Source organism: Pseudorasbora parva, chromosome 14 (genome assembly GCF_024679245.1).
Source record: "Pseudorasbora parva isolate DD20220531a chromosome 14, ASM2467924v1, whole genome shotgun sequence".
Lineage (NCBI taxonomy): Eukaryota > Metazoa > Chordata > Actinopteri > Cypriniformes > Gobionidae > Pseudorasbora > Pseudorasbora parva.
This window is the reverse complement of record NC_090185.1, coordinates 19,143,322-19,159,681: the sequence shown is the minus strand read 5'-3', so window position 1 is coordinate 19,159,681 and position 16,360 is coordinate 19,143,322. Positions and strand designations below refer to the sequence as shown.

The 16,360-nt window shown below is 34.1% G+C and overlaps 1 protein-coding gene across 1 annotated transcript in view; it reads left to right on the top strand.

Annotated features, from left to right (window-relative positions):
* lrp1ba (low density lipoprotein receptor-related protein 1Ba) overlaps positions 1–16,360 on the top strand; it is a 334,663-nt gene that overhangs the window by 296,797 nt on the left and 21,506 nt on the right. The window contains exons 70-80 of the mRNA XM_067415030.1: positions 878–1,010; positions 5,900–6,022; positions 7,396–7,518; positions 7,596–7,736; positions 7,851–7,985; positions 8,775–8,894; positions 9,996–10,237; positions 10,409–10,632; positions 10,713–10,819; positions 12,276–12,392; positions 13,622–13,795. Coding sequence (XP_067271131.1) covers positions 878–1,010; positions 5,900–6,022; positions 7,396–7,518; positions 7,596–7,736; positions 7,851–7,985; positions 8,775–8,894; positions 9,996–10,237; positions 10,409–10,632; positions 10,713–10,819; positions 12,276–12,392; positions 13,622–13,795 — 1,639 coding nt within the window. The remainder of the gene's footprint in view (positions 1–877; positions 1,011–5,899; positions 6,023–7,395; positions 7,519–7,595; positions 7,737–7,850; positions 7,986–8,774; positions 8,895–9,995; positions 10,238–10,408; positions 10,633–10,712; positions 10,820–12,275; positions 12,393–13,621; positions 13,796–16,360) is intronic.

The following is a 16,360-nucleotide window of genomic DNA, read 5'->3' as shown; positions in this document are numbered from 1 at the left end:
AAAATGTTATAATATATTATGTTATAATTTACCTTTAAATTAGATTTTTACATAATAATTATTATATTTAGTATACTTACATTATTATATTATAATTATCTATATAAAACTATTAATTGTAATAATAATAATAATAATAATAATAATAATAATAATAATAATAATAATAATAATAATAATAATAATAACAGTTAAAATGAACCTTTCCATTATTTCATTATTTTCTACATAATATAAATTATATTTGTTATAATTATAATAATCTATATAAAACAATTAATTGTAATAAATGTTATTATTATTAATATTATTAATAATAATAATAAAGTCCTCATGAAGTTCTTAATAAAACACATCAAATATAAGATATTTTAAGTGATTTTCATCATTACAATGGAAGTCAATGGGGTCCAAAACTAGCAACCTCCAAAATAACCTAAAAGTGCCTTGGAATTAATCCAAATGATGACAAAAGGCTCATTTCTGGATGAAGTATGCCTTTAACTATGATGCAACGTTGTTTCTTGGTGGTTTCAGGCCGCTTCCTCAAGACTGCGGCCTCTTTTCTCCAGGGACTTTGGTTTAATTACACCTTTTTTCATAATGCAGTGTCAACAGTTCAGCTGAGATTGCCCGTCCTAATAAGGACCATTAAAACAGACCTCTTTTTCAAAGGGCCCTAGAGAGCCAAAGCCGCATTTCTTCCATGCATTATATATAAAAAGCAATTTCAGCTGTAGGAAAAGATCAAAGGTCATTGCTAAAGAGGACGTGACTATTAATTCACCCAATCATTCAGTTGTGTTATTGAAATAGTCAAGCTTGTGCCAGTGAGAAATGTGTGTGTGTGTGTGTGTGTGTGTGTGTGTGCGAGCAGGTGGACTGCATTCGGGAGTGTAAGGAGGACGAGTTCCTGTGTCGTAATCGAGCACACTGCGTTCCCGCTCGCTGGAGGTGCGACAGGGTCTTCGACTGCCTGGATCAAAGTGACGAGGACGACTGCGATCAGGGTAACGCTCCCAAATCTGATACTGGGCGCAGCATTTCTAGCTCCCAGGATGCTTTGCATGGGATTGAGAGAGTAACTTTTTCCAGTAAAGTGCTATTTTATGTTATTTTAATTGATTTCAAGTTAAGATTTTTAAGTTTCCACTACAACAAATATAATTTGTGTGAATGGACTTGTTTTAGTCTTGTTGTTTAGTCTTGTTGTCAAACTTAAATTGATTGTGTGGAAGATGGTGAAGCTTATTATTTTAATAATATTTTTTCATATTTTTGTTATTGTATATACATAGTTAACTTTCAGCTAGTAAATGATTTAATAAATATAATTTATAATTATTTTAAATAAAATTAATTAAAACAATAAATATTATTTTTTTTTAAATAATAATCATCATCAATGAGCTGATTGTTCAATAAATACATGTAAATTATATAAAACATTTAAAATAATAAATGTCATTATTTATAATAATAATAATAATAATACTTTTTTAATTATTTTGTGTTAAGTTATAACTAACCTTCCATCTAGTTAATTATGTATTAAATATAATTTACATAAGACAATAAATTCATCATTTATCATCATCAATTATTAGATGGTATTTAAATAAATATAAATAAATTATATAAAACAATTAAAATAATACAATTATTAATAATAATAATAATAATAATAATAATAATAATAATAATAATAATAATTTATCATCATCAATTAGCTGATTTTTCAATAAATAGAAATAAACTATATAAAACAATAAAAATAATATAAAATAATAACGTAAAATAATAATAATATAATATAATATAAAAAATAAAAATAATACCTATATATTAATAATAATACTTTTTCAAATTATTTTGAGTGTTTCTGCTTTCAGCTAGTTAATTATGCTTTATAATTTTTTTAACACAATAAAAATATGTAAATCATTATAAATTATCCAAAAATGAAGTCTCTCTTTTTTTTTCATGTGCAGTTACTTTACAGGTCAAAAAATAATATATATTTTTTTAAATACTTAAAAGTACCAAGTACCATCAGTTTGTATAATAATTATTATTATTTTTAAGTGTACACAGTTATAACTAACATTCATTCATTTACATATTGACTTTAATATAATAGTTTAATAGTGTAAAATGACTAAATATAAAATCATTGATTGTTTGTTTGTTTGTTTGTTTGATTGATTGATTGACTGTTTGGTTTCTTTTGATTGATTGATTGATTGATTGATTGATTGATTGATTGATTGATTGATTGATTGATTGATTGATTGATTGGTTGATTGATTGATTGACTGTTTGGTTTGTTTGTTTGATTGATTGATTGATTGACTGTTTGGTTTGTTTGTTTGTTTGTTTGTTTGTTTGTTTGTTTGTTTGTTTGTTTGTTTGATTGATTGATTGATTGACTGTTTGGTTTGTTTGTTTGATTGATTGATTGATTGATTGATTGATTGATTGACTGTTTGGTTTGTTTGATTGATTGATTGATTGATTGTTTGTTTGTTTGTTTGTTTTGAACAAACTGGTACAAAGAAATTGGTACAAAGTAGACCTACGGAATAAAATATTTCACTCAATCAATCCCTGTGACAGCCCTAAATAAAGTAATTACCAAGCAAATAAAATGATAATGTTTCCGTGCATCATTTTTTTGCGACTGCCATATATTGCATAAATAGCATGTTAACCAAATGGAACTTTTACATCAGTCATAAATCCCCGATCCAGCCGCACACGAGCCACAGTGACAGACGTGTGCGGCTGACTGACGTATTCATGCCGATGCCTTGAAATATCAGTTTCAACCCATGACAGACTCGAGGGATTTTCGAAAACATGATTCCCAGTCCCTCATCACGAGAATACATTACGGCGGATCAGCCGAGCCGTGTGCGGCACAGCACGGGGAGAAAAAAAAGAAAATCCCCAGCCTCACGAGAGAAGCCATTTCCCGAATATTTGTGAAAATTGGCGAGGATGAAAGGTTCCGTGTTGCCACTTGATATCTGACAAGCGAGTACATGAAAGGCCTAATTTCAGTGTTTTGAAAAATTGCGGTTGTTGATATTGTTCTGAAGACGACGGCAGCCGTCGCACACCTGCGGCTCTTTAGAAGTGTTTGCATCAAAGATGAAGTCCTGCTTCTAAATGCCGTGCTTATTCATTTGCTATTTTCTATCTCCTAAACATCACTGTGGTCGTATGAGATTTCATAAGTTCGGAGTTTGTGTTCCTTTCAGACGGCCCTGAATCAATGGATGCGTATTGACTTCTAACCTTTGATCTCGTCTCGACAGTGATGCCGGTTTGGTTTTAACACTCAAATAGATCTGGAAAGTTCCTTTGTTTCTCCCTTGCTCCCTGTTGCACTTAAAGGGATAGTTCAACCAAAAATGAAAATGACCCCATGATTTACTCACCCTCAAGCTATCCTAGGTGAACATGACATTCTTCTTTCAGACAAATACAATCAGTTATATTAAAAAAGGTCCTTTATAATGGGAGTGGACGGCAGTCCAAAATTTGAAGCTTAAAAAGTGCATCTATGCATTATAAATGCACTTCACGCGGATCTGGGGGGTTAATAAAGACCTTCTAAAGCGAACCTGTGGGTTTGTGTAAATATACATATTTGACACATTATAAAGTTAAATATCTAGTTTCTGGCGGCCCGCCTTCCATATTCAACTTACGAAAAAAGCGTAAGTAGCGTGACATATGACGTCGGACATTTATACATTTTTAAATATGGATATTTTTCTTACACAAACCCATCAATTCACTTCAGAAGGCTTTTATTAACCCCCTGGAGTCGTGTGGAGCACTTTTATAATGGATGGATGCACTTATGGGCTTCAAATGTTGGGCTGCCATTCACGTGCATTAGAATGTTTGCATTAGCCAGGAACTTTTTATATATATATATATATATATATATATATATATATATATATATATATATATATATATATATATATATATATATATATATAACTCCGATTGTATTCGTCTGAAAAAAAGAATGTCATATACAGTAAATCAAGTAGGTCATTTTTGGGTGAACTTTCCCTTTAAGTAATAAATGTAATTACTTAAATTGAATGGAATTTACTAAACTAAGCATATAAACATGTATTTAGTAAAACAAGCATAGTTAACCTGCTTTTTATAGTTTCAAAAGGAAATTAGAGTGGTAAAACTCAGATTTGTTGTTTGCGGTGGTTGCCAGGGTGTTGCTATGGAGTTACTAAGGCGTTGTTAGGTAGTTTCTTATTAAAGAAACCATCTTGCCATGTAAATTCCACTAAAAATGGTTTCTAATTGACATTTTCCAATAATTTTGTCACTGCTCATCACATAAAAAAAAAGGACATAAAAAAAATTCTATGTAATATTTATTTATATTTTATTTATTTATTGTATTACACTTTATTTTTATAATTAGAAAAGTTGAAATAAAGGATTTTATTTTTGTATTTATCTAGATTTTTTTTCCCCACAAATCATTCATTTCGGTGTAGGGCATTTTATTATATTTTGTATTCATTCATTCATTCATTCAAACAAATATAATTTTAATTTGTTTATTTAGGGTTTTTTCCCCACACATTTAATTCTTTTCATTGTGTCAGGCAGAAAAATAAGAAAAGCCCAAATAAGACAAAGTTTTGATATATTTATATTTCTTATTATATTATCTTTCGTTCATGATTCAGCTTTTATTCCCATTATTTAAGTTTTTGAGTGCACTTTTAAGCAATTTTAGCTTTGACTTTAAGTGCGCTCGTCTGTGAGACTTGTATTTGCACCCTTGCGTCCAGCTTTATTCCGTCGTCGGGGCGTCGTGTTTTATTCAGGGAAACTGTGATATTTATGTCCATTTCTGTCAAACACCTACTAGAAAACTTTCTGGCTCAGGGCTGATGACAAAGAAAGAGGGTCCAGGGTGAGAAAAGCAAGATGTATTTTTTATCATTTTTTTAAAAGCAGCGCTCTTAGTCTGTCAGCCTCTTTAAGCTGGTATAAAGCATGAAAGACCACAGAAACTGATCTCGGGTCATTTTATTGGATACAATCATTCTTATTTTCAGTGGATGATGCTTTTGCTTTACAGTCTCCATAATGCTTCTGCTTCATTGTACCTGAAGAACTAAATGGGCTCCATAAATTTCATCATCAGGGTTTATAGAATGTTTTGTTGCGCTCTGGAAAAGGAAATCAAAGTGCCTTTTCAGTTGATGGTGGTTTAAAAGCGTCTCAATGCCAGCTGGGGTTTATATATTAAAAAAAAAAAATGCTTTTAGATTAATCTTTACAAACAGAATGAATGGTTAAGCGTCTAATAGAAATATCCATATCTATATAAATGCAAAAACTGCTTATGATACAAATCAAAGTCATTTCTTGGTAATATTCAGCTTGTGAAAAATAATATGAACTCTGAATATTTGTAGATTCGATTCATATTTATTTGAAAACCATCCTAATGCACAAAGATCATCCTTGTGTGGAAAGGTTGCAGATGAGACGGGGTGAATTCAGGGTGATTGGGGGAAAAAAGTGTCAACAATCACCCTGAATTCACCCTACAGTTCAAATGCGTTCATAACTCCTATTAGATGTTCAAAAACTTTCCCTGAATAAGGTGCAAATTGGTGGCCCATTGCATATTCAAAAGCAGTATGGGCACAAATCTTATGCTCTTTGGAGTGAGAATTGTTGTGTATCATAAAAAATTGTGTTAACAAAAGAAATACCCATTAACAACCAATAACAACATCATTTGAATACTGTACAACATGGTGATAATACCATGATTATACATTATAGTGTTGAAATATGTCCGCTATCTCAAATCAAAAGCTTTTGTTTGCAGGGTCGCTGGCGTGCCGTGCAGACGAGTTTGTTTGCAACAACACACTCTGTAAACTGCTGGTCTGGCTTTGTGATGGTGAGGATGACTGCGGCGACAACTCTGATGAAGATTCACACATGTGTGGTATGTCTTTGACTAGTTTTGTATGGTTCCTTTCCCACTGAAGTCACATAAAATGTATGTCTTTGTTCGATTGTTTGTGTTGTTTTGAAGATTATTTTGTTTATTTGTGTGTGTGTGTGTGTGTGTGTGTATGTTTTGGTTTATTGTTCAGTTTGTTTGTTTATTATTTTGTTTTGCATTTAGTTTTATTTTGATTTATTTACTTTTTTTTGCTTTTTATTTTGTTTTATTATTTTGTGTTTGTTTTGTTAAGGTTGCTTTGATTTTTTTAAATTGTATTTAGTTATTTATGATGAGGTTTGATTATTTATTTATTTATTTATTTGTGCATGTTTTGGTTTATTGTTTAGTTGTTTTTTTATTTTTATTGGGGGGGGGGGTATTTGTTTTGATTTAGTTTGGAGTTTTCTCATTTAGTTTGGTAAATTTCCGTGTGATTAATTTTGTTTTGATTGATTTACTTATTTAGTTTTACTTTTTAATTAGTTTTATTATTTTTATGTTGTTGTTTGTTTTGCTATGTTATTTATTTGGTTTCATTTTACAATAAAGCAAAACTTTACAATTTTTTTTAACATTAACTATATTATTATTAACATGAGGTAACAATAAATACTACCAACCTTTAATAAGGCATAGTTAAAACATTGTATCTGATTACATTCTTTAAGGGACCTGAGCTAACAATGAACTGTTGTGTTTTTATTAACTAACTTTAAGAAATGATAATAAATACTGTAATATATGTATCACTCATTGTTAGTAATTGTTAGTTAAAGAAAAAAACAAAAATTCTGTCATTAATTCCTCACCCTCATGTCGTTCCAAACCCGTAAGACCTTCATTCATCTTCGGAACACAAATTAAGATATTTCTGATGAAATCCAAAAGATCTCTGACCTCCATAGAAAGCAATTTAATGAACACTTTCAAGGCCCAGAAAGATAGAAAAGACATTGTTAAAATAGTCCATGTGACTCCAGTGGTTCAATCTTAACTTAATGAAAATAAAAGGATAGTTTTGAGCATGCCAGGTTAGAGTGTTCAATTTAGGTGTCACACATTCAGATCATTGTCTATTATTAGAAGTCATATTAGAAAAAAACAGCAAAAAAAAATCAATAAAGGATGTTTTGACCATCCTGAACTCACATTAAACCTTAAACTGTACATCTGAACTGAAGTAAACAGATATTTTTTTGCTGAAAATTGTTTTGCTGTAGAGCTGGCAGTAAAATGTCTGAAAAATTGCGCTTTTGGAGCTCTTTTCAAACACTTTACCAACATTTGAAATGGTACAGGCCATAAAAAAGCTGAAGATCACTTCTCTGATGAAAAACTAGGTTATGATTACTGTGTGTGTGTGTCCACAGGAAAGTTGTCTTGTCCTCCAAACAGGCCGTTCCGCTGTAAGAATGACAGAGTGTGTCTGCGGACTGAACAAATCTGCAACGGGGCGAATGACTGTGGCGACAATTCTGACGAAGACGACTGTGGTGAGTAGGGAACTTCACTTCCTCTTTTACCATATTTTTCCTTCTCTAATCGATCTCTCTTTCTTTCCTTTCTCTAGTGGATATGGTCAAAAGGCAGAGGCCGTGCGGGAAGTCCGAGCTGTCCTGTGGGAATCACCGCTGCATCCCGGCCGAGCTGCAGTGCGACTTTTTCGACGATTGCGAAGACGGCGGTTCGGATGAGCGCGACTGCAAGGCATGTAAGTGTACTTCCTTTCAAAATCCTTCAGCTGTCGCATGTCCTGCTCCTGTGTTTCTTGTTTTGTGGCAAAAAAACCTTTACAGTGTCTCGTTTTGTCCCCTGTGGGTCACAGATTCCATTGACGGTGCATGTCAAGGACGGCCAGACTTGTGCGGAGACGACGCTTTCTGCAACAGTACAAAAACACCTTCCATCTGCCAATGCAAAGACGGCTTTCAGAGGAACCAGAAGACCAAGCAATGTGAAGGTACAGAATTTGTTCAAAACACACCGACAAGACAATTTCATGTCTCCGACTATTCGGATTTATTGATGTCTTTCATTCAGAATGGATGCATGCGTTCCCACGTTATTACTTTATTGATACAAATCAGGGTTTTTGAACCGTGACACCAGTGATAGCTAGTTATTTTATACCTTCATGTCTTACTATGGCTTATTTTCTAAAAAGCAAACATTTTATTATATGGTTCTTGGCTTTGAGAACCACTGTTATTGATCAAACAGACCATATCATTATATATACCATATTGATCAAACAGAACATTGATCAAACATCAACATTAACACTTAGATGCTGCAATATTGTAGTATGCAGAGCGTTTTGTGTGGTCAATAATGGGCCCATTTTCTTTTAGTCAACAACGTTCTTAGGGTTGTAACGTTTTTCTTTAAAAGAAATGACATTTGGCTTGGTATTTCGTGAAGACACAATGTTTTAATGTCCATATACTTGCCCCTAGCTCATCCCCAGTAGTTACTCGTCTCTTGTACAAACCCCACAATGCGAAAGTCTCTTTGTATTCCGTTCCAGCGCTGGCGTTAAACTGTTGGAGGTATGTCAGCGGTCGCTTCAGGGTCATCTCACTGAGAATAACAAGAACTCTAGAAATCAGCAGGCGCTGAAAGCAGATAGCGAAGCTTCAGCTGAAATCCCAAACAGAGTGACATCCCTGAAGCATTGTTAAAAATGTCACTGGAGAGCGTGTGGGTGAGGCTGATGGATGGATGCGTTCCTGTCTCTTTCTCTCCGCAGAGGTGAACGAGTGTGTGCAGTTTGGAACCTGCTCGCAGTATTGCACCAACACGAAGGGCTCGTACAAGTGCACTTGTGACCGAAACTTTAAGGAGATTGATGGTGAATGTATCACGAAGGGTAAAAATCATTAACGTTTCAAACAAATATACAACAAAAAGGTTCAATGTTATGACATTCTATTCTATTTTTAGATAAATAAACAGTGCTTATTTATTATAAATAAGTCCGGTTTAAAGCTAACACTTGATGTTTTTCATACTATTCAAGTTGTTTTGCGTTTTTGTCTTTATTTTGTATTTTTGTTTGGTTTATTTTTGTCTGGTTTTTGTTTGGATTTGGACTATTTGTTTTGTTCCACTTTTTGTTTGATTTCTTTTTGCCTTGGTATTTGTGTTGGTCTGTTTGTTGTTGTTGTTTTGTTCTTTATTTGCTGTGTTTCACTTTTTGTTTGATTTATTTTTCCATCTTTCTGCACCCCCCCCCCCATTCTAGTTGGTTGGTTGTTTTTTAAATGGTGTTTAATTAATTTTTGCCTTGTTTTAGTTGGTTTTGTTTTTGTTATTTTTCTGTTTTGTGTTCGGCTTTGGTCTTTTAGTGTTGTTTTAATTTATTGTTTTGTTTATTTTTGTTTTTGTTGTTTTTTATTTGTTATTTGTGTGTTGTTTTTTGCTTTATTTGTTTTAACTTTTTGTCAGATTTTTTTAACTTTTTTTATTTAGTTTGATGTGGTGTTTTAGTTTAGTTTTGTCTTTTTGTTTGGTTTAGTTTTTACATTTTTTGTTGAGTTCTTTTAATATTTTAATATATATATATATATATATATATATATATATATATATATATATATATAACAAAAATAAAACAAAACAAAACAAAGCAAAGCAAAAATAAATGATATATATATATATATATATATATATATATATATATATATATATATATATATATATATATATATATATATATATATATATATATATATATATATATTGTAATATACAATTGTTTATTTATTTTTGTTTTTATTTGTTTTGTTTTTCAGTTTTGATTAGTTTTTTGGTTTTGTTTGATGTAGTGTTTTATTTTTCATGTTTTTGTTGCTTTTTGTTTTGATTTATTTGTTTGTTTGCCAGTTTTTGCTTTCATTTGCTTTGCTTTATTGTATTATTTATTGTTTAATTTATTTTATTTGTTTCACACATGTATCTCTGTACTCAGGACCAGAAGATCAGGTCCTCTATGTGGCCAACGACACCGAAATCCACAGTTTTGTGTATCCGTACAACCAAACTCATGGACATACTCAAGTGGCCCGTATCTCAGACAGTGCCCGCATCATTGGCATGGATGCATTATTTCACCATCACAAGTTTGTATGGGCCACTCAGTTTAACCCCGGTGGAATTTTTTACAAAGACCTCCAGGACAGAAGTCCAATCACGTCAAACAGTGGAGTCATAGTAAGTCAATAATAACCAATAAGACAGATTTCATTAGATTTCTTTGAATTCTTAAGTCACAATATTTCTGTTACAAATTATTTTTGATCTTCTTATGGTACCTCCATTTCTTCAGAAACTAGCTCAGGGAAAGCTTGTGGTTTGAAACTTCACAACGTTATATATTTGCAGTGTCCAGACTTCAGGAGGCCCAAGGACATCTCGTCCGACTGGGTGACAGGTAACCTGTACTGGACAGATCATTCCCGAATGCACTGGTTCAGCTACTACACAGCACACTGGCGCCGACTTCGATATTCCATCAACGTGGGTCAACTGGGGGGTCCCAACTGCACCCGGCTCATCACAGACATTGACGGGGAACCTTTCGCTATCACCGTTAACCCCGTACGAGGGTAAGTGTCCTATGAGGTAATTTTAGAGTCCTGACTATTATATGAGACAAAGTTTATAATTTCCTACAACCATGCCATAGCATGGTGTACTGGACCGTGATTGGTGACCACTCTCACATCGAAGAAGCCGCTATGGACGGGTCCTTGCGTCGCATTTTGTTGGAGAGGAACTTGCGAAGACCAACGGGTGAGTTTCTTACATTCCAGTAATCCTTTTTTTTAAAACATTCTCTAGTCTAAAACATGTGACTCAGAAAATGCATGTGCCAAAAGTTATACAAAAAGGGGTCATTTTTAACATGTCACTCTGCTACTTAAAATGCAAAAAAGGTCTCAGTAAGAGGGTAATTTCAGTTGCCTGAAATTGAAATACATTATAAACTATTTATAAACTTTATATTAACAATATTCTGGGTGAAATTATTGTTTAATTATTATTGTTTAATTGGAAATTATCTCTTAATGGAAAGTGCAACCATGTTTTGTTTTTTAGTAATAGAAATATAATTAAATGTTTTAATGAATAAATGAAAGCCAAACGTTTCACTAATGTGACCCCTGAAGGTGTGCTGTGTGCTGTGGTCCTGTAAGTTGCGAGGTGGGGATCGGATTGTTGGTTCAGCGCATCCCACAGATGCTCGATTGGATTGAAATCTGGGAAATTTGGAGGAAAAGTCAACACCTCAAAGTCGTTGTACTCCTCAAACCATCCCTGAACCATTTTTGCTTTGTGGCAGGGCGTATTATCCTGCTGAAAAAGGCCATAGCTTGTTGCAGTGAAAGGGTGTACATGGTCTGCAACAATGCTTATGTAGGTGGAACGTGTCAAAGTAACATCCACATGGATGGTAGGACCCAAGGTTTCCCAGCAGAACGTTGCCCAAAGCATCACACTGCCTCCACTGGCTTGCCTTCTTCGAATAGTGTATCCTGGTGCCATGTGTTCCCCGGGTAAGCGATGTACACACACCCGGCCATCCATGTGATGTAAAAGAAACCGTGATTCATCAGACCAGGCCATCTTCTAACATTGCTCTGGTTCTGATGCTCACATCCCCACTGTTGCCACGTTCGGCAGTGGACAGGGGTCAGCATGGGCACTCTGACTATTCAGCCGCATACACAACAAACTGTGATGCTCTGTGTATTCTGACACCTTTCTATCAGAACCAGAATAAACTTCTTGTGCAATCTGAGCTACAGTAGCTCGTCTGTTTGATCGGACCACACGGGCAGGGCTTCACTCCCCACGTGCATCAATGAGCCTTGGCCGCCTGTAACCCTGTCGCCGGTTCATCACTGTTCCTTCCTTGGACCACTTTTGATAGATACTGACCACTGCACACCAGGAACACCCCACAAGACCTGCAGTTCTGGAGATGCTCTGACGTCTAGCCATCCCAATTTGACCCTTGTCAAACTCGCTCAAATCCTTACACTTGCATTTTTCCCGCTTCTAACAGATCGACTTTGAGAAAATAGTTTTTACTTGCTGCCTAACATATCCCACACACTAACAGGTGCCATGATAAAGAGACAATCAGTTATTCACTTCACCTGTCAGTGGTCATAATGTTATGGCTGATCGGTGTAATAATAAATATAATATACCATATAATAAAAAATTGTCTGTATCTTTGCAGGACTTGCAATTGATTATTACAACCAGCGGCTGTACTGGGCGGACTCTGAGCTGTCTCAGATCGGGAGCGTGCGTTTCGATGGCTCTGATTCTCTGGTGGCCGCTAGCAGTCGAGATGGTGAGTTTGCATGTGTAGGGAAACTGTGAAATGTTCAGAATCTGGTTCCAGATTTTAATTCACATCCTCAGCTCAGGGCTACGCTCTATCCCAACAGAGCTGCAAAAGTAAAGCTGAAGGTCTGTGAGGCTTTTACTGTGTGTCACAGTAGTTTATATAAACTCACTTCACCAGATTTCTATTACGATACCCTCTCAGACTGGGATTGGAAAATTGCTATTTTGGAGAAAGCTTCGAGAATGAATTTCGCAAAACCTAGTGAACTGTCTACTGCCTACATACAGAGGTACTTTATTCTAATTTTGAAGGTAGTGTCTGATTCGGCAGCAGACTATCATTGCAAAATTGTTTTAATAGAGCATGACATTAGCATGTTGCTAATCTAATGGTGTGATACTCCTAAAAATGATAAATGTATAAATGTTTTGGACTAGATTGATTAAACTATTTCAATGTTAGGATATTGCCAAGCTAAAAATTTAACAGCAATTGATGGTGAATAGACATCAAAAGCAGTTTTTAAAGCCCCAAATTAAAATATTTCCAATTTTAGGCTAACAACTTTTTTTGTTTGTTTGGTTCATTGTTTGGGTTTGTCTTGGTTTGATGTTTTGTTTTCATTTTGTTATTTTTGCTTTGTTTTATTTTTTGTTTTGCTTTACTTTGGACAAATATATATGCTTTGGTAAATAGTCTCTTTTCTGTTGGACTGAAGTAGAGTTTGACGTTAGCATGCTGCTAATCTAATAAATTGATCCCATCTTTAATAAGTTTAAAAACATGCAGTTCAAACAAACATGGATCAAACTAGTATTTTTTTATTATTATTGATGACTGAATGAAATAATTTCTCTATTCATTGACCATTTTGAGTGCACTTTTTCCCCTAGGCGTATCTCAATGCATTCTGTAATTGCTTTATTTGTGAAGTAGCAATGCTCTCAAAAAATGGGCAAAACAGGACAATAGAGGACCCTTTTTGGAATGTAGGAAACATATGTATGATGCTTCAAAATGCTGTCTACATAGGCCCACTCGCATTTTTGGTTTTCGCTTCAGTTCTGAGCCTCAATAACATGAATATTCTTTTTCAGCTGGACATGAATTTTTCAGTTTGATGACATTTTTAAAAAAGCATTCCTATTTGTTTCGCATTATTGAATCTCTTCTCACAGTCACATGTGAAACATATTCCTCGTGACTTTGCCTCATATTTGGCTTCCTTCCAGGTATTTCTCAACCCTTTCGAATTGACCTGTTTGAAGACTACATCTACGGGGTCGGCATGAAGCACGATGTCTTTAGGGTTCACAAATACGGGAAGATGCCCGCCGAGAAGCTCAATCTGGCTGTAGAGAGAGCGGCCAGTATCTTGGTCTTCCATCGGTACAAACAACAGGAGGGTGAGTCTCAAAACGTGCCTCTGAATGAACCGACAAGGAGAGTTCACCACAAATAATCATATCATTCCAAACCCTTATATCTTTGTTTTTCCTTGAGAAACACAAGCTGATGTTCTGTTTTCTGTAAGTTTTCTGTTTAGAAGTGATTAAATCATGACATGAGTTAAACATTTTTGTCAAATACTAATAACCCATTGTGAATGAGCATCTTCCAGAGGACCGTTCCAGCTTAAGTTTTCTTGGCAGTCGTCAGAGTTTAATTCAGGGGAAGATTGTTGAAATCTGATTGGACTTCTCGCCTGCGGCCAGCTAGAGCTTATTACAATCACATATTACTGTCAAATGTTTTTATTATACAATAACCGGTTCTAATTCTTCTAATCGGATGAATGAAATGTTTAGTTTTGTTAGATTTGCAGAGAAACAAAAGAAAACATGTCATGAAGTCAAAAATGTTCCCTACTTATATTCTGAATAAATATCTCCAGTCTTATTATGCACTATTTGTTGGCACGCATTAAAAAAATATGTGCAATCCTTCATTTTCTCTGCTAATGCAAGCAATGGCTGAGGGAGGGGGAGTAATAAAAAATAATATAAATATAAATAATATATTATGTATGATGTGTATATGTGTGAATATATGTGTGTGTGTGTGTGTGTGTGTGTGTGTGTGTGTGTGTGTGTGTGTGTGTGTGTGTGTGTGTGTGTGTGTGTGTGTGTGTGTGTGTGTTTAAATATATTCAATAAATAGATAAATTAAATAAATATTTTAATCAAATATTTTAATATCAAAAAATATATTATAGAATGTAAAAGTAGTATATGTACAGAAATATTAATACATATTTATTAGAAATATTATTAAATATTTAGAAAAAAAGTTACCTGGTTGCCTTAAAATTCATTGAGAGTTCACTCATAGTTCATTGAAATTAAAATGTTGAGTTAATACAATTAATATTTTTTGAGATTCGACAACCTTTATTAAAATATTATTAAAAGATAAGCATATTGGGTAATTGTGTGTGTTTTATTTCCGATGACGCAGTGAAACATGCCAAATAGTGCTATTTATCAAATTTTTTATGTGGTTCAGATACAATATTATTTGTATTAATATTAAAATATTAAAATGTATACAATATTATCAGATATATATATATATATATGCAATTCACACACACACAATTTGTTGCAAATTAATAATAAACAACAATCTGTTGTTGTTTACCAAAGAACACTTTTGACTCACATTTTGATGTTTTTAAATTAAAAAATGCAGCAATAATAGTCTTACTTTTCACAGTCCACTCAGATCCAGTTGAAAACACATATAACCAGTTCAATTAGTTATAAATGTTTCCGTTCTGACACAGCTGCGGATTTATATTCTAGAGTCTTTAGTTTATTTTCCTCTTTCACAACCCGCGTGACCCTGCTTCCATTTATCCTTTAGTCTCCTTAAATATATTTTCATTCCTCTTCTTTCCATTATGTTCTTTTCCCCACTGTACTCTCTGTCTCTTATCCTCCGCCGATCTCTCCTTCTTTGTTATAAAGAAGGAGGGATGGAGGGCTCTTTGCCTCTGTTGTTTGTCTTTCTGCTGGTATAATGGGAAGTGTCATCTCTCCCTGATGTGCTTTTACACTGGAAAGCTTTATTAAAAGATGGTTTTCAATACAACCTGCAAAAGATAAAGACAAAACAAATATTTTCTCACATGCATTGCTCCATGAACTAAAAGGCTTTATAAAGATAGTTTGTTTTATGCTAGGAGAATTTCATCTTTCAGGCAAACATATATAGTTCTGGCATTATGAAATATGCGATATTCGGCTTGTTTTTTCTTCTTCTTCTTTGTTACTTCTTTTCTTCTTTTCATCCTCTCTGACTGTTAGAATCACTAAGAATCGCGCAGCCTGTTTTGCTACTGTACCTTTAAGACCATATCCAAATTACAAATTTTATAATTTGTTAGCTTCTACATACAGACTAATTCCCATTGTTTATCATGGGGTGTGATATATGATATGATTTATATGATAGTATATGATATGTTATATGATATGATAATATAATAAACATCTATGTAAAAAACATATATTGCCAAAAGTATTGGGCCACCCTTCCTAATCATTCCGATCCTCGTTTCTAATCACTTCCATAGCCACAGGTGTATAAAATCAAGCACCTAGGTATGCAGACACTTTTACAAACGTTTGTAAACTAAATATTCCACGGTCAACTGTTAGTGGTATCATAAAGCAGCTAAAATCACAGAAAGGGGTCAGCTCATGCTGAGGCGCACAGTGCGCAGAAATCGCCAACTTTCCGCAGACCTTAATAGCTACAGTCCTCCAAACTTCGTGTGGCCTTCAGATAATCTCAACAACAGTGCTTAGAGAGCTTCAATGAATGGGTTCCCTTGTCCGAGCAGCTGCATCCAAGCCTTACATCACCAAGTGCAATGCAAAGCGTTGGATGTAGTGGTGTAAAGCACGCCGTCACTGGAATCTAGAGCAGTAGAGCCGTGTTCTCTGGAGTGATGAATCATGCTTCTC